This window comes from Trematomus bernacchii, unplaced genomic scaffold, assembly GCF_902827165.1.
Source record: "Trematomus bernacchii unplaced genomic scaffold, fTreBer1.1, whole genome shotgun sequence".
Lineage (NCBI taxonomy): Eukaryota > Metazoa > Chordata > Actinopteri > Perciformes > Nototheniidae > Trematomus > Trematomus bernacchii.
In genome coordinates, this window is record NW_022987663.1 from 168,460 (window position 1) to 190,572 (window position 22,113).

At 37.6% G+C, this 22,113-nt stretch overlaps 1 protein-coding gene across 1 annotated transcript; it reads right to left on the reverse strand.

Moving 5' to 3' along the window:
• Positions 1-1,454: 1,454 nt before the first annotated feature.
• On the reverse strand, positions 1,455-20,233 carry LOC117487096 (dual specificity protein phosphatase 3-like). The gene is made up of 3 exons (XM_034135739.1): positions 20,058-20,233; positions 2,390-2,622; positions 1,455-1,854 (listed from the first exon to the last, which is right to left on the reverse strand). Exons 1-3 carry the CDS (start codon positions 20,231-20,233, stop codon positions 1,646-1,648), a joined length of 618 nt encoding a protein of 205 aa, XP_033991630.1. The 3' UTR covers positions 1,455-1,645.
• Positions 20,234-22,113: the final 1,880 nt, after the last annotated feature.

The following is a 22,113-nucleotide window of genomic DNA, read 5'->3' on the forward strand; positions in this document are numbered from 1 at the left end:
GTACACCCTGATAATAAAGAGTTACAATAATCCAGCCTTGAAGTAACAAATGCATGGACTAGTTTCTCTGCATCGCTTTGAGGCAAGATATGCCTGATCTTTGCAATGTTACGTAGATGAAAGTAGGCGGTCTCAACTCCAGTTTGTCATGGATTAAGTCCACAAAGATCTGAGTACTTCTACTTTTACTCAAGTACAAGATCTGAGTACTTCTACTTTTACTCAAGTACATGTATGGTTTTCTATCTGTGTTTTTTATTTATTTTAAATGTATGCACCAAAACACCAAGTCAAATTCCTCGTACGTGTCAACCTAGCTGGTAATAAACCTGTTTCTGATTCTGATTCTTCTGATAAAGTGGTGCTGGGATGTCCTATTTCTGTTTTGGACCCTGAAGGCAGCATATCTCTGGTTCAATGGGACTTCCCCCTGTCATTTCACACCACTCTATTGTTCTCTGGAATAATGAGCAGCATGAAGACACACCAAAGTACATTCAATTAAAGTTAAATATCCTCACTGATTATTCATGTTGACGTAGATCTGACGATAAATCTAATACTCAGAATATTACACACTTAGTAAATACAGTGCACCTTGGTTTATGACATGTATCACATCCACATGGAATATCCCGTGTTAAAAGTATTATTGTGTGTATTATTTTTGTACTATACATACACTCTGCCAGCCTAAGAGGGAATCTCTTTCCTCGATACTCTCACATCCAGAGGTGGGAAGTAGTGGAGTACAAATACTTCGTTACTGTACTTAATTACATATTTCTGGTATCAGTACTTTACTCCACTACTTATTTTTCAGACACCTTTTTACTTTGACTTCTTACATTTTGAACACAAATACCTGTACTTTCTACTTCTTACATTTTGAACTCAAATACCTGTACTTTCTACTTCTTACATTTTGAACACAAATACCTGTACTTTCTACTTCTTACATGTTGAACACAAATACCTGTACTTTCTACTTCTTACATGTTGAACCCAAATACCTGTACTTTCTACTTCTTACATGTTGAACCCAAATACCTGTACTTTCTACTTCTTACATGTTGAACCCAAATACCTGTACTTTCTACTTCTTACATGTTGAACCCAAATACCTGTACTTTCTACTTCTTACATGTTGAACACAAATACCTGTACTTTCTACTTCTCACATTTCCCAAACAGGCTGGTTCCTTTAGTTTGAATGTGTGTTTGGTGGCGTGATCATTATTATTTAGAGTCATTGCGTGCCTATTGATTTGAACACGATCCGTGTATCCATCATTTCCTGGTCTTCTCTAAAGAAGAGGGACCAATGAAAACGTTGTCATGTTGCCGTTGTTCAGCATGGAAACATTCATTAGCTAACAATGACATTATTGTTCTATTAATATAAAGGGAGGTCAGGTACTCTTTAAAACAGCTGCTAGTTATGGGTACTTTTTACTGAAGTACATTTCAAAGTCTTCTTTACTTTGACTTGAGTAAAGAAGTTTAGTCAGTACTTCTACTTTCACCAGAGTATTTTTAAACACGAGTATGTGTACTTCTACTTGAGTAAAGGATGTGAGTACTTCTGCCCTCTCTGCTCACGTGAAACAAAGCATACTTTCTCTTCTCTTACAGACAGTCTATCTCATTTGTTCCAGATCTTTCCGTCCGCTCCCAGCCTCTGGTTGAGTCGGCAGAGCTGCCTCAGGAAGCCGTCGTTGGGTCCGATCTCTCGTTTGTGTCGCACCGTGGCCAGCGCCGTGTGCACGCTCATGCCCTGGCGCAGCATCAGGAAGGCGATGACTAGAGTGGGCGAGCGGCTGTAGCCCTCCCTGCAGTGGACGTACACTTTGCCTGCAGGAGAAGAGAGGAGGGGGTCTTTAAACAAATCAATATGAAATACCCGGTCAACACATAGGGACTAGATTGTCTCCGATTTCAACCCACGATTCCTTTCTACTCAATGCAACCATTTCAACTCTCATCCCTTCATCCATTCACCACAACCTGCATCCCTTCATCCCTCCTTCCCTTCATTCCTTCATGCTTCATGTCTCCCTCCTTTCCTGACTACATCCCAACTTCCCTTCATCCCTACCTCCCTACATCCCTTCATCACTCCCTTCCTACATCTCTTTGACCCTTCCTACCTCCATATGTCCATTCAACCTTTCACCCCTCCCTCTCAAAATCTCTCCATCCCTTCATCCCTACATCCATTCCTCTCTTAATCTATTCATCCCTGACACCCTACATCTTTTTGACCTTTAATCCCTTGCTCTTTCCCTCCTTCCCTCCTTCCCTACATCCTTTCGTTCACCAATGCTTAGGATACAGCATAAGTTCATTAACATTCCTCTGTTTTATTCAGTCTTTGACATCCGCTCACCTTTTCCATTTTTGTACGCCAGCGCTTTCTCGATGAACTCCGCCCCCTCCTCAAAGTAAACGCTGATGTCGAAGTGGTCGGTGTCGCTGGCTGCTACGCCGTGGTACGTGATGTTCGTGCCGGCGTAGAACTCAGCGTTGGTGTTGACGTGCATGAAGGAGTTTCCTTCAGCGGCGTTCAGGATGTGAGTGATGCCCTGACGCTTCAGACACATCACGTTCATCGCCACAAACCTGCGTCAAATGATAATTAAACAAATACACACAAACATTTATTTTACACATTAAAGAGGACATTCTACTCATTTCCAGGTGTATATCAGTATGTAGTGTCTCTACTTTAAAGAGTCCTCTCCTGCTGAGGTTCAGGTGTATATCAGTATGTAGTGTCTCTACTTTAAAGAGTCCTATCCTGCTGATGTTCAGGTGTATATCAGTATGTAGTGTCTCTACTTTAAAGAGTCCTCTCCTGCTGATGTTCAGGTGTATATCAGTATGTAGTTTCTCTACTTTAAAGAGTCCTCTCCTGCTGATGTTCAGGTGTATATCAGTATGTAGTGTCTCTACTTTAAAGAGTCCTCTCCTGCTGATGTTCAGGTGTATATCAGTATGTAGTGTCTCTACTTTAAAGAGTCCTCTCCTACTGATGTTCAGGTGTATATCAGTATGTAGTGTCTCTACTTTAAAGAGTCCTCTCCTGCTGATGTGCAGGTGTATATCAGTATGTAGTGTCTCTACTTTAAAGAGTCCTCTCCTGCTGATGTTCAGGTGTATATCAGTATGTAGTGTCTCTACTTTAAAGAGTTCTCTCCTGCTGATGTTCAGGTGTATATGAGTATGTAGAGTCTCTACTTTAAAGAGTCCTCTCCTGCTGATGTTCAGGTGTATATCAGTATGTATAATCTACTTTAAAGAGTCCTCTCCTGCTGATGTTCAGGTGTATATCAGTATGTAGTGTCTCTACTTTAAAGAGTCCTCTCCTGCTGATGTTCAGGTGTATATCAGTATGTAGTGTCTCTACTTTAAAGAGTCCTCTCCTGCTGATGTTCAGGTGTATATCAGTATGTAGTGCCTCTACTTTAAAGAGTCCTCTCCTGCTGATGTGCAGGTGTATATCACTATGTAGTGTCTCTACTTTAAAGAGTCCTCTCCTGCTGATGTTCAGGTGTATATCAGTATGTAGAGTCTCTACTTTAAAGAGTCCTCTCATGCTGATGTTCAGGTGTATATCAGTATGTAGTGTCTCTACTTTAAAGAGTCCTCTCCTGCTGATGTTCAGGTGTATATCAGTATGTAGTGTCTCTACTTTAAAGAGTCCTCTCCTGCTGATGTTCAGGTGTATATCAGTATGTAGTGTCTCTACTTTAAAGAGTCCTCTCCTGCTGATGTTCAGGTGTATATCAGTATGTAGTGTCTCTACTTTAAAGAGTCCTCTCCTGCTGATGTTCAGGTGTATATCAGTATGTAGTGTCTCTACTTTAAAGAGTCCTCTCCTGCTGATGTTCAGGTGTATATCAGTATGTAGTGTCTCTACTTTAAAGAGTCCTCTCCTGCTGATGTTCAGGTGTATATCAGTATGTAGTGTCTCTACTTTAAAGAGTCCTCTCCTGCTGATGTTCAGGTGTATATCAGTATGTAGTGTCTCTGCTTTAAAGAGTCCTCTCCTGCTGATGTTCAGGTGTATATCAGTATGTAGTGTCTCTACTTTAAAGAGTCCTCTCCTGCTGATGTTCAGGTGTATATCAGTATAGTAGTAGTAGTAGTACAAATCCTGTTTCAATCACATTAGTATGCATAAAAAGTGACAGGTCACACCCCCCACTAATTATGCTAATGAGCCCCTTTGATATGCTAATGAGCCCTTTTGTTCGAGGTGTTATCGCGTGTAGGTGTGATATCACAGATAGGTGTGATATCCTTTGATGTGAGGGGGTGAGGTGTTGTAACATGTAGGTGTGATATTCCCCATTGTAGTAGATCCTTTGTTGTGTAATCTAATTAGCCTTTGATGTCTGACCCTTTGATGTCTATCCTTTGATGTGAGGGGTGAGGTGTTGTAACATGTAGGTGTGATATTCCCCCTTGTAGTAGATCCTTTGTTGTCTAATCTAATTAGCCTTTGATGTCTGCCCCTTTGTTGTCTAATCTAATTAGCCCTTTGATGTCTATCCTTTGATGTGAGGGGTGAGGTGTTGTGACATGTAGGTGTGATATTCCCCCTTGTAGTAGATCCTTTGTTGTCTATCCTTTGATGTGAGGGGTGAGGTGTTGTGACATGTAGGTGTGATATTCCCCCTTGTAGTAGATCCTTTGTTGTCTAATCTAATTAGCCTTTGATGTCTGCCCTTTGTTGTCTAATCTAATTACCCTTTGATGTCTGTCCTTTGATGTAAGGGGGGTGAGGTGTTGTAACATGTAGGTGTGATATTCCCCCTTGTAGTAGATCCTTTGTTGTCTAATCTAATTAGCCTTTGATGTATGTCCTTTGATCAGTGTTTGTAACTAGTATTAAGACAGTCTCTTTGAAGTTGTGTGAGACTGTCTCGCACCCCGTCCTCCTCCCACCCCGTCCCCCTCTCACCTCTTCTGTCACCCCCCTTCCTTTTGCTGTGATGTCAGAAGATAGAGGTGGGGTGGAGTTAGGTTAAAAAGAAATCCGTGCAAACTAGATAAAAAGCCAGTCATTTCCACTCACCAAGTCACCTAAACTTTCAAAAACGAAAATGGCAAAGAGACGCATCGATATGGGTTTAATCAGCGAGACGCCTGTGACAACTTACCGCCATCCGTCGGGAGCTCCAGTCAAGAAACGGATGCAGTATCTGTGCCGGGTTCAGACCCTCCGTCTGAGGCTCTTCATGAAAAATGGAGTCTGGATGTGTGAGACTGTCTCCCCTCCCTCCCCTTCCACCCCACCCCTCCACTCCCCCAGCCGGTCTCCTCCTGATTTGGCTATCAGCCATTAATTTTCACTCACCAAGTCACCTAAAACTTTTATTGTCCTCTCTAAATTAGATTAGTTTTAATATGATTTGTGTTAACTATGGATGTTCTCTTAAGTTGTAGGGCTTGTGAACTAATGTTTAATTATTTGACTAACTACAACAAAGTCTCTTTGAGAGGAAAATAATAATTTAAAGATCTTAATGACCCCTTGATCTTGTCTTTTTATCGTTTAATTACTTTATTAACTATAAGGAAGATTTACTGGTATGCTTCCCTAGATGATGTAAATAGTCCAAGTGCCGTGTTAGGGGGACATTACGGAACTCAGGAGTCCGCCCTTTGAGGCGTTGTTAACATTAATGCTTTTTGCTTTTGTTTTTGTTACTAAGATACTTTTAAGCTACACTTTTGAAGTGAGCAATACTTTACAACTGGTAGAAAGTTAAGTACTTTGTATGGAATTGGGTTTTCTTTTAGAGCTGTTTTCAGTGAGACAATGCAGTTTCTGATCATTAAGTTTTCAAGTTTCAAGGCTTTATGGCATATGCCCATTAGCTACAGTGTAGATATGTCAATGAAAAACATAGGTCACAGGCTCCTCCAACTGTGCAACAAATATATATATATATATATATATATATATATATATATATATATATATATATATATATACATATAGAGCACATAAAACAGATAAAATACTGCAATAGAGTGTTTTGATATGACAGATTTGTGCGTAATTCTCTCACAAAGGAACTGTAAGATACACGTTTATGTATGGAAAACTTTATAACTTGGTAAAATATTCATTCATTTGTAATGAATTACTTGACTAACATTACTTTTTTTAAATATATGTTTTTAGATGCTTTACTTTTGATTTCTTTCATGTTATTTTAACACAACATTACTTTTTTCATATCTTTCAACATACTGTGATATTTGTTTTTTCTCTCCTTTTTCCATTATATTTTTGAATATACAGTGATTTTTATCAAAATACAACATGCAACTATTACATTATACAATATTACGACTTTTTGCGATATTTTCAACACAATATACTTTTTTGTAGGGCTTCAGGATATTTGGCATGTCATGCATAAAACCGGTGTCATCTTTCCTGAAACTGACGTGCTGTCCGTTTTACAAAAAAGTTATCTTTCTGCTTCTTCACCCTCTGAATTTTCCTCCCCCGTCCCTCTTCCTTCAGCCATCACAACAACAATCAAGTCAGATCTTTGAAATTAAACACCTCTTCCTAAAGCGTGACTTCCCTATTGAGGGAGTGGGGCAGTAGGGCCTAACCCGATTGGCCAAATATACTAACATGCAGAACGTATGGTATGTTTGAAAAAAGACGAACCATCTATCCAGTTCAAGCTGTCTTTAAGATGTGACATTGCGCTCTGACTTTTTCCCCGTAAAATCGTGACAAACTATTACTTATTCTTAAATTTGACCTCTTGCTGCTTGGTTGAAAAATGATAGATGAAAAATAACTTTTTAAAAAGAGTCAAACAGCGAGGGACATTATACGGGTGAAAGAAACTCTCATTTCTACAGATGACTCCCCCCCCCCCCCCACTCAACGCAATAAGTCCCACCCCAATCAGCAAATCATCCAAAACTAAGGACCCCACTAAGACGACCGTTGAAAACTAGCCATGGATATGAGAAAAACCAAGTCTGCTGTAGCCTACCCTTATTATCACCAGGATAACGGATATGGGCTTAATGACTGGATGTTACAAAGTAAGGGAGAGGATGTTCCCGAAGAAGAGCTTTCCTCTATATCATATCCATGTAAGGTCTTTAGGACAAAAGAGGACTATGATAAAATGACATATGAAAAATATCTTTCTTTAAAAGATGGTATTATAGATAACCTTTATAGAAACAATATATCTCATACAACTCGCCAAGATCGCAAACGACAATTAGCAGAAAAGAAAAGCAAAAGTAAAGAAAACCGAAGAAAAAGAAAAAGAAAAATGAAAAGGAGAAGAAAAATGAAAAGCAAACGCAGAATGCGAATGAAAAGAAAAGGGACAATAGGACGGAAAAAGACAAAAAGAAGGAAGGTGAAAAGAAAAAGGAACAAAGTGAAGACATTTCAACTAACTATAGAGGATGCTGATAGTGTTGTAGAGCCATTACCGGATCATAATAATCTTATAGATCATCTACCGCTAACCGACTGCTGCGAATGTGTTGAACAAATACCAAAAGCAATGGCAGAGCTTTGCTTCAATATAATGAGAGAAAAAGCACGATACTGTGGAATTGCCCAAATTGGTGACAGTGCCAGAACATGTATTAAAAGACTGTTGGAGGATCTCTATTCTAGTATCGGTTGTCATTACAGCGAAGGATATGCCAAAACGTGTGATGACATAGACAAAGCTTTTGAAGACAATTATATGGTACCCGTCCTTACAGCTAAACAAATCCTATGCCAGGTATTCAACAGACCACAAGAAGCACAAGAAGCCCCAGAAAGGATTACATTCAGAGCTAATAATGGTGAAACCGAAGAAGAAGCAAAGCAGATTATAATCGTTGCGGGTGAAAGGATAGAGAATTTGCAAGTGATGTTAATGCTGATATAATATATATAATCTGATATAAAAAATGCATTAATTTACTTCCAAGAGACCCCTAAACATTTACTTGGGCAATGTGAATTGAACGATAAACTGATCACTGTAAATGAAACGCGGAGAGAAGCAGCAGTGCAAATCGTTAAGTCTATTACCTTGTATGCACTACGACATTAACTTGGTCAAATGTAATATGTCTTTCTGAAAATGTGGCGAATGGTGTGTTTTTCAATTAAGCAACCATAACAAATGAAAATGTGTTTTATTTTTGCTTCCATATATAGTAATAGTATTAACTCCTTTGACTAGACTGTACTAAAATAAGACGTTTCACTGTTAAATAAAAATGGAAGTAGAAAATCGAGATAATGATGAGGTTCGTTATGTATCCAGTAACTATGAACAGCAGTTGAAAATGTTATTTAACCCTTTAACTCTAATAGACAAATCTAAAATAGCCTCTAGCTTATCTATAAGTTTGTGATTTTAACACTTATTCACTGACACAAGGCAGATTTTGGCTTTTTTCTCTTGCCAAGATACTTTTAGACACACTTTGAGGTATGCAAAACCTTAAAACTAGAAAATGAAGTACATTGTCTGATTAGACTTTTTCTTAAAGACTGTTTCTCTAAAAGGCAAGTTTTGTGATTTTTAACACTTATTTACTGACACAAGGCAGATTTTGACTTTTTTTTCTCTTTTCTTGTGTTACCAAGATACTTTTAGATACACTTTGATGTATGCAACACTTAACAAAAGGGTATAATATGAAGTACTTTGTAAGGAATGGGGGTTTCTTTAATACCCCGTTTTTTATTTTTTAAAAACACTTGTACAGTTAAATAATGTAGGTTTTCTCTGATATTTTAGTTATTTTCAGCTACCAAGATACTTTTTTGATACACTTTTATGTAGGAACATTTGGCAACTGGTAGAATGTCAATTATTTTGTAACAAAATGTATTTTCTTAAAGACTGTAACTCTAAAAGGGAAGTTTTATTTTTTTCTCCCGTTGTCTTTCACTTACTTTTTGGATACAGTTTTATGTATGACAACTTTACAACTGGTAGAAAGTTAAGTACTTTTTCTGAACAGATTTTCTTTAAGACTGTGACTCTTAAAGGTAAGACAATCCAGTTTTATGGAAGTAACTTAAATTATTTTTAGTTTTTTCTCCTACAAAGATACTTATAGTTACACTTTAATGGATGCAAAACTTTATAACTTGGTAAAATATTCATTATTTTGTAATGAATTGAGTTTTCTTTTTTGTTTTTGTTTTTCAACATACTATTGTACACAATGACTTTTCCATATATATATTTTTTTTCAGACAAACTATACTTTTGACTTTTTCCGTAAAATCGTGACAAACTATTACTTATTCTTAAATTTGACCTCTTGCTGCTTGGTTGGAAATGATAGATGAAAAAGTTACAAAGCTTAAAGAACTTTTCTAAAAACTCTCAATTCTACAGATGACTCCCCCCACTCAACGCAATAAGTCCACCCCCCACTCAGCAAATCATCTAAAACGAAGGACCCCACTAAGACGACCGTTGAAAACTAGCCAGGGATCTGAGAAAAACCAAGTCTCCCCCCGCGAGTTGCAGCCAGGAACAAACTCCTGGACTACTATCGTCACCACCATTGTGGACACCCAAATCTTGCAGTACTACAGCTGCTGATGTTACTCCTGGGGCCAAGACGTCTCTGTTTTTGAACATAGTGAAATCGGAGTTGGTTGATATTCTGGAGAGGGTGCTGCATCGGTACAGAGAAGAAATCTGCAATGGATGCCGAGTCAGTCACCCCGGCCAGAGGCAACACGATTGTCTGAATGACATTCCAGAATATTTCTTCAGAAACAATTACAACGCGTTAATGAAAAGAATTTGGCTCGCCGACTTCATTACAGTGATTGACCAGAGTCTTAATGATAAAAAACATTTACACGGCTGAATGGAGGATCCAAGGCGCTTCGGAGGCTTTTCTGCACAATCTCAAAACTGCAGACGCCCCAAGGAGAGACTTGAAAAGATCCATGTCGAGCTGGATGGATAGGAAGAAGACTAATAACCAGCGGTTGATTGAAGCCAGGGATTTTTTTCGATACTTTGACTTTTCTTTAAAGTAAAATAAAAATGGGTAACTACTATGGAAAACAATCTGTATATATCTATCAGAATGCAGTCAATACCTGTTTAATAAGTGTGTTGTTGATGACGATTGAAAACAGAATGAGTAGTGATCCCCGTGTAAACAGAACGGCTGAAGTTTGTAAACTAGAAGACATTTTGGATATCGTTCATTCTGGCAGTACTATTCCGGGTCATTGGGAAACGATTGTAAACGAAACATTTAAAGTGGTACTGGAATCTTCATTTTCCGAAACATTCTGTAACATTACCGAAGAAATGAAACAAACACCAAAAGTGTATCATGTGCTCGCATTGTATGCTCTGTTTGTAGATGTAATGCATCTTTGTGTCAAAAACAGCATACACATGAATATTTTGGCCGAAGTGCAAAAACTCCATTATAATATTTCCCTTCATCTGGGGGATTCTGTGCTGGAGAAGATCCTGGGGATGTTGCAATCAGTATAAATGTATTATTGATTCCTATGGGGTGAAAACAATAAATTGTAAATATGAAATTCTGCAAATAAAAAAAGGGTTTTTTACAGTTTAAAAAACTGTTGTCTTCAAATCATAGTATAGTATTTCCTACATATCATTTAAAAAAAGAGTCACAGTGTAGAATGTCCGAACATTTATTTTAAAAGTACTAGTATAGTATGTTAAAAGTATCTTGAAAAAAGTCCAAGTATAGTATGTAGTTAAGAATTATATTATATAGTTTGTCTGCAATGTCAGTATAGGATCTCTAAAAAACACTGAAACACAAAACACTGAAACACAAAACACTGAAACACAAAACACTGAAATACTGAAACACTGAAACACTGACACACAAAAACACAGAAGCACAAAACACTGAAACACTGAAACACTGAAACACAAAACACTGAAATACTGAAACACTGAAACACTGACATACAAAAACACAGAAGCACAAAACACTGAAACACTGAAACACAAAACACTGAAATACTGAAACACTGAAAACACTGACACACAAAAACACAGAAGCACAAAACATTGAAACACTGAAACACTGACACACCGACACACAGAAACACAGAAAACTATTAAACAGCCCTGCTATATACTATGACCCTTCTTTACTTATTTATAATATGGTTCAAATGGAGTAATTTGAGTTGTCTGATGCACTTGATACAATTTTACTTTTTTAAATACTGATGTGTTTATTCAAAACCATTTCAACACACAATGTCATGACTTTTTCAAGATCTTTTTGTCAAACTATACTATGACTTTCTCTCATTTTTTAAATTTTTTTTTAGAGATCCTATACTGACATTGCAGACAAACTATATAATATAATTCTTAACTACATACTATACTTGGACTTTTTTCAAGATACTTTTAACATACTTTACTAGTACTTTTAAAATAAATGTTCGGACATTCTACACTGTGACTCTTTTTTTAAATGATATGTAGGAAATACTATACTATGATTTGAAGACAACAGTTTTTTAAAATGTAAAAAACCCTTTTTTTATTTGCAGAATTTCATATTTACAATTTATTGTTTTCACCCCATAGGAATCAATAATACATTTATACTGATTGCAACATCCCCAGGATCTTCTCCAGCACAGAATCCCCCAGATGAAGGGAAATATTATAATGGAGTTTTTGCACTTCGGCCAAAATATTCATGTGTATGCTGTTTTTGACACAAAGATGCATTACATCTACAAACAGAGCATACAATGCGAGCACATGATACACTTTTGGTGTTTGTTTCATTTCTTCGGTAATGTTACAGAATGTTTCGGAAAATGAAGATTCCAGTACCACTTTAAATGTTTCGTTTACAATCGTTTCCCAATGACCCGGAATAGTACTGCCAGAATGAACGATATCCAAAATGTCTTCTAGTTTACAAACTTCAGCCGTTCTGTTTACACGGGGATCACTACTCATTCTGTTTTCAATCGTCATCAACAACACACTTATTAAACAGGTATTGACTGCATTCTGATAGATATATACAGATTGTTTTCCATAGTAGTTACCCATTTTTATTTTACTTTAAAGAAAAGTCAAAGTATCGAAAAAAATCCCTGGCTTCAATCAACCGCTGGTTATTAGTCTTCTTCCTATCCATCCAGCTCGACATGGATCTTTTCAAGTCTCTCCTTGAGGCGTCTGCAGTTTTGAGATTGTGCAGAAAAGCCTCCAAAGCGCCTTGGATCCTCCATTCAGCCGTGTAAATGTTTTTTATCATTAAGACTCTGGTCAATCACTGTAATGAAGTCGGCGAGCCAAAGTCTTTTCATTAACGCGTTGTAATTGTTTCTGAAGAAATATTCTGGAATGTCATTCAGACAATCGTGTTGCCTCTGGCCGGGGTGACTGACTCGGCATCCATTGCAGATTTCTTCTCTGTACCGATGCAGCACCCTCTCCAGAATATCAACCAACTCCGATTTCACTATGTTCAAAAACAGAGACGTCTTGGCCCCAGGAGTAACATCAGCAGCTGTAGTACTGCAAGATTTGGGTGTCCACAATGGTGGTGACGATAGTAGTCCAGGAGTTTGTTCCTGGCTGCAACTCGCGGGGGGAGACTTGGCTGCAACTCGCGGGGGGAGACTTGGTTTTTCTCAGATCCCTGGCTAGTTTTCAACGGTCGTCTTAGTGGGGTCCTTCGTTTTAGATGATTTGCTGAGTTGGGGGTGGACTTATTGCGTTGAGTGGGGGGAGTCATCTGTAGAATTGAGAGTTTTTAGAAAAGTTCTTTAAGCTTTGTAGCTTTTTCATCTATCATTTCCAACCAAGCAGCAAGAGGTCAAATTTAAGAATAAGTAATAGTTTGTCACGATTTTACGGAAAAAGTCAAAAGTATAGTTTGTCTGAAAAAAAATATATATATGGAAAAGTCATTGTGTACAATAGTATGTTGAAAAACAAAAACAAAAAAGAAAACTCAATTCATTACAAAATAATGAATATTTTACCAAGTTATAAAGTTTTGCATCCATTAAAGTGTAACTATAAGTATCTTTGTAGGAGAAAAAACTAAAAATAATTTAAGTTACTTCCATAAAACTGGATTGTCTTACCTTTAAGAGTCACAGTCTTAAAGAAAATCTGTTCAGAAAAAGTACTTAACTTTCTACCAGTTGTAAAGTTGTCATACATAAAACTGTATCCAAAAAGTAAGTGAAAGACAACGGGAGAAAAAAATAAAACTTCCCTTTTAGAGTTACAGTCTTTAAGAAAATACATTTTGTTACAAAATAATTGACATTCTACCAGTTGCCAAATGTTCCTACATAAAAGTGTATCAAAAAAGTATCTTGGTAGCTGAAAATAACTAAAATATCAGAGAAAACCTACATTATTTAACTGTACAAGTGTTTTTAAAAATAAAAAACGGGGTATTAAAGAAACCCCCATTCCTTACAAAGTACTTACACAGTAACAAAGTAACACAAGAAAAGAGAAAAAAAAGTCAAAATCTGCCTTGTGTCAGTAAATAAGTGTTAAAAATCACAAAACTTGCCTTTTAGAGAAACAGTCTTTAAGAAAAAGTCTAATCAGACAATGTACTTCATTTTCTAGTTTTAAGGTTTTGCATACCTCAAAGTGTGTCTAAAGGTATCTTGGCAAGAGAAAAAAGCCAAAATCTGCCTTGTGTCAGTGAATAAGTGTTAAAATCACAAACTTATAGATAAGCTAGAGGCTATTTTAGATTTGTCTATTAGAGTTAAAGGGTTAAATAACATTTTCAACTGCTGTTCATAGTTACTGGATACATAACGAACCTCATCATTATCTCGATTTTCTACTTCCATTTTTATTTAACAGTGAAACGTCTTATTTTAGTACAGTCTAGTCAAAGGAGTTAATACTATTACTATATATGAAAGCAAAAATAAAACACATTTTCATTTGTTATGGTTGCTTAATTGAAAAACACACCATTCGCCACATTTTCAGAAAGACATATTACATTTGACCAAGTTAATGTCGTAGTGCATACAAGGTAATAGACTTAACGATTTGCACTGCTGCTTCTCTCCGCGTTTCATTTACAGTGATCGGTTTATCGTTCAATTCACATTGCCCAAGTAGATGTTTAGGGGTCTCTTGGAAGTAAATTAATGCATTTTTTATATCAGATAAGTGCATTAACATCACTTGCAAATTCTCTATCCTTTCACCCGCAACGATTATAATCTGCTTTGCTTCTTCTTCGGTTTCACCATTATTAGCTCTGAATGTAATCCTTTCTGGGGCTTCTTGTGCTTCTTGTGGTCTGTTGAATACCTGGCATAGGATTTGTTTAGCTGTAAGGACGGGTACCATATAATTGTCTTCAAAAGCTTTGTCTATGTCATCACACGTTTTGGCATATCCTTCGCTGTAATGACAACCGATACTAGAATAGAGATCCTCCAACAGTCTTTTAATACATGTTCTGGCACTGTCACCAATTTGGGCAATTCCACAGTATCGTGCTTTTTCTCTCATTATATTGAAGCAAAGCTCTGCCATTGCTTTTGGTATTTGTTCAACACATTCGCAGCAGTCGGTTAGCGGTAGATGATCTATAAGATTATTATGATCCGGTAAGGGCTCTGCAACACTATCAGCATCCTCTATAGTTAGTTGAAATGTTTTCACTTTGTTCCTTTTTCTTTTCACCTTACTTATTTTTGTCTTTTTCCGTCCTATTGTCCCTTTTCTTTTCATTCGCATTCTGCGTTTGCTTTTCATTTTTCTTCTCCTTTTCATTTTTCTTTTCCTTTTTCTTCGGTTTTCTTTACTTTTGCTTTTCTTTTCTGCTAATTGTCGTTTGCGATCTTGGCGAGTTGTATGAGATATATTGTTTCTATAAAGGTTATCTATAATACCATCTTTTAAAGAAAGATATTCTTCATATGTCATTTTATCATAGTCCTCTTTTGTCCTAAAGACCTTACATGGATATGATATAGAGGAAAGCTCTTCTTTGGGAACATCCTCTCCCTTACTTTGTAACATCCAGTCATTAAGCCCATATCCGTTATCCTGGTGATAATAAGGGTAGGCTACATCAGACTTGGTTTTTCTCATATCCATGGCTAGTTTTCAACGGTCGTCTTAGTGGGGTCCTTAGTTTTGGATGATTTGCTGATTGGGGTGGGACTTATTGCGTTGAGTGGGGGGGGGGGGGAGTCATCTGTAGAAATTAGAGTTTCTTTCACCCGTATAATGTCCCTCGCTGTTTGACTCTTTTTAAAAAGTTATTTTTCATCTATCATTTTTCAACCAAGCAGCAAGAGGTCAAATTTAAGAATAAGTAATAGTTTGTCACGATTTTACGGGGAAAAAGTCAGAGCGCAATGTCACATCTTAAAGACAGCTTGAACTGGATAGATGGTTAGTCTTTTTTCAAACATACCATACGTTCTGCATGTTAGTATATTTGGCCAATCGGGTTAGGCCCTACTGCCCCACTCCCTCAATAGGGAAGTCACGCTTTGGGAAGAGGTGTTTAATTTCAAAGATCTGACTTGATTGTTGTTGTGATGGCTGAAGGAAGAGGGACGGGGGAGGAAAATTCAGAGGGTGAAGAAGCAGAAAGATAACTTGTTTGTAAAACGGACAGCACGTCAGTTTCAGGAAAGATGACACCGGTTTTATGCATGACATGCCAAATATCCTGAAGCCCTACAAAAAAGTATATTGTGTTGAAAATATCGCAAAAAGTCGTAATATTGTATAATGTAATAGTTGCATGTTGTATTTTGATAAAAATCACTGTATATTCAAAAATATAATGGAAAAAGGAGAGAAAAAACAAACATCACAGTATGTTGAAAAATATGAAAAAAGTAATGTTGTGTTAAAATAACATGAAAGAAATCAAAAGTAAAGCATCTAAAAACATATATTTAAAAAAAGTAATGTTAGTCAAGTAATTCATTACAAATGAATGAATATTTTACCAAGTTATAAAGTTTTCCATACATAAACGTGTATCTTACAGTTCCTTTGTGAGAGAATTACGCACAAATCTGTCATATCAAAACACTCTATTGCAGTATTTTATCTGTTTTATGTGCTCTATATGTATATATATATATATATATATATATCTATATATATATAGATATATATATATTTGTTGCACTGTTGGAGGAGCCTGTGACCTATGTTTTTCATTGACATATCTACACTGTAGCTAATGGGCATATGCCATAAAGCCTTGAAACTTGAAAACTTAAAATGATCAGAAACTGCATTGTCTCACTGAAAACAGCTCTAAAAGAAAACCCAATTCCATACAAAGTACTTAACTTTCTACCAGTTGTAAAGTATTGCTCACTTCAAAAGTGTATCTAAAAAGTATCTTAGTAACAAAAACTAAGGGAGGGGAGACAGTCTCACACATCCAGACTTCATTTTTCATGAAGAGCCTCAGACGGAGGGTCTGAACCCGGCACAGATACTGCATCCGTTTCTTGACTGGAGCTCCCGGCGGATGGCGGTAAGTTGTCACAGGCGTCTCGCTGATTAAACCCATATCGATGCGTCTCTTTGCCATTTTCGTTTTTGAAAGTTTAGGTGACTTGGTGAGTGGAAATGACTGGCTTTTTATCTAGTTTGCACGGATTTCTTTTTTACCTAACTCCACCCCCACCTCTATCTTCTGACATCACAGCAAAAGGAAGGGGGGTGACAGAAGAGGTGAGAGGGGGACGGGGTGGGAGGAGGACGGGGTGCGAGACAGTCTCACAAAACTTCAAAGAGACTGTCTTAATACTAGTTACAAACACTGATCAAAGGACATACATCAAAGGCTAATTAGATTAGACAACAAAGGATCTACTACAAGGGGGAATATCACACCTACATGTCACAACACCTCACCCCTCACATCAAAGGATAGACATCAAAGGGTAATTAGATTGGACAACAAAGGGGCAGACATCAAAGGCTAATTAGATTAGACAACAAAGGATCTACTACAATGGGGAATATCACACCTACATGTTACAACACCTCACCCCCCTTACATCAAAGGACAGACATCAAAGGGTAATTAGATTAGACAACAAAGGGCAGACATCAAATGCTAATTAGATTAGACAACAAAGGATCTACTACAAGGGGGAATATCACACCTACATGTCACAACACCTCACCCCTCACATAAAATGATAGATATCAAAGGGCTAATTAGATTAGACAACAAAGGGGCAGACATCAAAGGCTAATTAGATTAGACAACAAAGGATCTACTACAAGGGGGAATATCACACCTACATGTCACAACACCTCACCCCTCACATCAAAGGATAGACATCAAAGGGCTAATTAGATTAGACAACAAAGGGGCAGACATCAAAGGCTAATTAGATTAGACAACAAAGGATCTACTACAAGGGGGAATATCACACCTACATGTTACAACACCTCACCCCTCACATCAAAGGATAGACATCAAAGGGTCAGACATCAAAGGCTAATTAGATTACACAACAAAGGATATACTACAATGGGGAATATCACACCTACATGTTACAACACCTCACCCCCCTCACATCAAAGGATATCACACCTATCTGTGATATCACACCTACACACGATAACACCTCGAACAAAGGGGCTCATTAGCATATCAAAGGGACTCATTAGCATAAGTAGTGGGGGATGTGACCTGTCACTTTTTATGCATACTAATGTGATTGAAACAGGATTTGTACTACTACTCAGTATGTAGTGTCTCTACTTTAAAGAGTCCTCTCCTGCTGATGTTCAGGTGTATATCAGTTTAGTGTCTCGACTGTGACATGTCTCCATGCTTTAATGTTCAAAAAACGTTTTATTTCCCTCATACTGCTTAAATATGGTGTATGGTACATTTTGAACAAAAGCATTATCAATGATCATGAAGAAGCCAAATCTACCTAAAAACAAGCCCCGTCTGAACCCCTTAAAGTGACATGGACATGTAGACGTCTCTGAGCTGTCTCTGAGATGCTGTAGCCAACTACTTGGCACCTCGTGCCTTTTTGAAATGTAGAACGCTAAAAATAGAGTCGCTGCACACTGGTTCTCAAACTGATTGCAACGTCACGCCTCCACAAAAAAAAAAAAACTGTCTGCCAGACTTCCAGACGATACAGAACCAGGACATGAACACAGAGAAGCTGCAGACACATATCTCCACTGAGAGTTCTTGGTGCATTTAGAGCGTTGTTCTAATAAAACAGGCACAGTGTTGAATGTTTAACGATTCTGTCCTGGCGATTATCACTCCTGTAGGAAGGAAGGAGGATTAAAGGAGGCACTAGAGAGGGTTTCTCTGGACAAATTCACTGCTGGGATGCATTGTGCATGGGGAGAAGGACCTCTAAGATGTTCTGTTTTAGATCATCTAACATTTAGAGCATGCATTTACTGTACTGAACTCTCAATAGCCTTAAGATCTGTGCTATAACTTTATATATATAGTCTATATATGCACAGTCTATGCTTTACGGCCATCAAACATTGCCATATCTTCCAGCTGAGCTTCAAACTTGCAAAGACTTTCATATTTTCTCCCATGATGCAACAAATGGAAACCACCAGTCTTAACATACATTTATTTTTTAGGTAAAATAAGTTTGAATATTATAGTTGCACTAATTGATGGCTGGGAATTATATTTGACTGTGTAATTGTCAGTGTGATAGAATCTATGTCATGTTTTTAGTTAATTGTATGTCAAAGTCAAAGTCAATGTATATTTATTCATGGTCGTTGAAGAGTAAAGATATTTTTAAAAAGCGTGTTGTTTGTTGTGCACAGCTGTTGTTTAATTCACCGACTTCTTTCTGCAGATGAATATGTTGGCACATGTTCGGTCTGTTCTACTTAGCAACAGTGTGTTAGCGAGTATTAACATTGACCAGTCAGAATTGAGTAAGCCGTGTAATAAAGTATTTTTCGTAAATGTTCCCAAACTGGTAGCAATGTGTTTACAAAGACATATAATGCAGACTTTAATTTAAATGCAGAGTACAGACAGAAAGGGATCCTCCATCCTGTCTACGTTTCTTCCATAACATTCGTCAGCCTCATCAAATATTAACCAAGTTTCTTTCTGATGTTTCTCTGACGCCTGTGGCCTCAAATGGGAAAATTAAACATATACACATTTATGTTTAACCTACATAAAAATGCCTCAAACAGTAATTATAACACAGCAGGGATTTTAATGACTATAGATCATGGCATTCATTTGCTAGGTGATTCTATTCTTCTAAAACACATGGTATTGTTGGTACTGATCACTTACTGCAGATTAAGATATTACTTGTGATATAAAATAATACAATAACCTTATTCGAACCCAGTTTGTCTATTGTCATGCCAAATATCAAATCATTTTGTGATTTAAATGATATATTATAGGATAATTCGCGGTTTTTAAAATGAGAATGTGTTGTTTTATTTGCATTCGAAGCCAAAAGTGATTCAGAATCGGCTGCTTCTTATTTAATTTAAATAAAACTGCCTCCCTTTAAGAAATCAAACAGTATCTAATTATCAGTCAGCAGGGATTTTTTATGAATCATAGCATTTATTTTACTAGATAATTCTTGTCTTGTATCCTTGTCACTTAAAATGTGCCTTCAATTAACCCAACAGTGATCCCTTAGCATCCTGAATGTTAATCTGTTTTCATATGTGGTTTAGTATATTATAACAACCCTAATCAGACACATAATTTCATCCAATTACATAGAATAGAATGTAGAAAGCATTTGGATAATTAGCAAATTATTAATATTGTATTGTCTTTTTGCACTCGAAGCCAACAACTGTTGTCCAGAATTTATGGGGATCATTTTTGCTTCGTGACTGCTGGAACTATTATTGGAAATGGAATGGGAATAGGAATTGGAAAGCGACCTGATGACAGTTTATAACCTCTCTATGTGCAGATGTAAGATCAAAACAACGTGCACTCACGCATTTCCCACGTAGATCCTCGGGTAAACCTCATGGAAGTGTCTAGTGGGCCAGCTGTAGAATCCGCTGCTGTCCGTCAGCAGGTCGTTCAGCTGCTGGATGGAAACCTCAAATCCTCCCCCCGAGGGGTCCTGTCGCTCCGGAGCCGCTTCCTGCTGCCTGTGGCTGTCCTTCATGCCCGAAAACTGGAGGGAAATGTGGCGGACAGGTGTCGGTTTACCGGGGAGAAGGACCGGCGAAGTGCGCCTGCCGTTCAATATGGAAGGCCAACAGTGCCATAAAATAAAACTGTTTTAACACTGTTTTTTTTGTTAAACAAACGTTTTTTCGTGCCTTTCATGGGGATAAAATATGAACAAGGTTATAGTATACGAGATACATTTATTTTTTTAAAGTCCAAGTATAGTATGTCAAAAAATATGAAAATAGTCTAAATATAGTATGTACATAATGGCAGCCTACTGCTCCTAACACTAGGATGGGTCAAATGCAGAATGTAAAATGTCCCCTCTGTGGGACGATTAAGGGTATATAAAATGAAACAAATAACAAATAATAATATGAAAAGAGTCATATTGTAGTATGATTAATAATATTAAAAAGGTCAAATTATAGTATGTCAAAGAATGTGAAAAAAGTCATAGTATAGTATGTCATAAAATATGAAAAAATAAATTGTACAGTATGTTGAAAATATGAAACAAGTCGCTTTCTGCTGTCTATCCTTCATCCCCGAACACTGAAGACCCGTTAAATGTTGTGGAAAGTTTTCGTCCGTTTTGCGGTTTTCGTGGTGCGAAAATATGAAAAATGTAGGGTATACTGTATATATTAAAAAGTCGCTTTGAATAAAAGCGTAAGCCAAATCAATTGTTATGTCAAAATGTAATGTAATATAGTACGTCTTAAGTCAGAGCATAGTACTTTGAAAAATATGAAATAAGTCAGAGTATACTATTTTTATAAATGTGAGTATTGTATGTCATAAAATATGAAAAAATCACTTAGTGATGTGTCGGTCACGAACGAGCCGATTCTTATGAACGGCTCTTTGGTACGAACAAGGGGAACCGAGTCGTACTTGGTGAGAGCCATTATTATTATCGTTCAATCGTTGGTCCGCACTCACTGCCTGCCAAAATCCACTCGCCTTTTAAAAAGCTTGATTTTGTTCCCCAAACGTATTCTGTGAAGACCCGCTCCTACTCTGATTGGTAGGTTTCAGCATGAGGAGTGAGATGGGGTGGGTCTTAATGGAATACGCGAGAGAGAGAAGTCATAACAAGTGGTACAGGACAGGTAGACGACGTGTTTTTCGGATGGAAAAACGCAGCAGCATTTGGATGCACTTCAACCAAAACCCAGGCAGTGATAAAGCGCACTATTTGTAAAGGCAAAATATCCTTTAAAGCAGGGTCAACAAATAATCTCCATCGCCACTTAAAGGTAGGGTAGGTAAGTTTGAGCGTTGAAGACCTTAGGAGGATAAAGTTGCAACAAGCCGTGTTCTATGGGCTCAGAACAGTGTGCACACATGCACACAGAAGGATTCACACTTGTATTTCATGATCCGCAAAAGGATTCACACTTGTGTTTTTCAATGCACGCACAAATGTGTTCCGTTTCATATTCATGACTCCCCTGACGGTCACCCGATTCATACTTATAATATTTTCTATCTATAGCCAATCAGATGTGTCCTCAATTCTAAGCCAATCACATGAGTGCGCCCCCACGAGGGTAGATTTCTTGCGTTCATGACGTAGCGCTTCATGTACGCATTTTGCGCTGTCTGGAGTTGACAGGTCCATGGAGCCTGCCTGCAGGCGCTAATCTCAGGACACCTCCACTCTCAGTACATTGCCACTTTCCGAACAGGAAATGCACGCAAATACAAACTGTTATATTATTAAGGTACAGCGCCACTTTCCGTGGGTGCTAGACAGTGAACTGTCAACGGGGGGAGCCTCGCTGCGGGGAAACGGTGGACCTCTGTCGCCTGTCAAAGCAACTTCAGATGGCCAGTCCACCCCTGCCGGTACCGATGGCCAGTCCC

Coding starts and splice junctions, on each gene's coding strand:
- LOC117487096 (XM_034135739.1), bottom strand. CDS start 20,233: ATGAAGGACAGCCACAGGCAGCAGGAAGCGGCTCCGGAGCGACAGGAC. Junction 2,623..20,057: donor AGGATCTACGTGGGAAATGC/GTGAGTGCACGT, acceptor CATTTGACGCAG/GTTTGTGGCGATGAACGTGA. Junction 1,855..2,389: donor GGCGTACAAAAATGGAAAAG/GTGAGCGGATGT, acceptor CTTCTCCTGCAG/GCAAAGTGTACGTCCACTGC.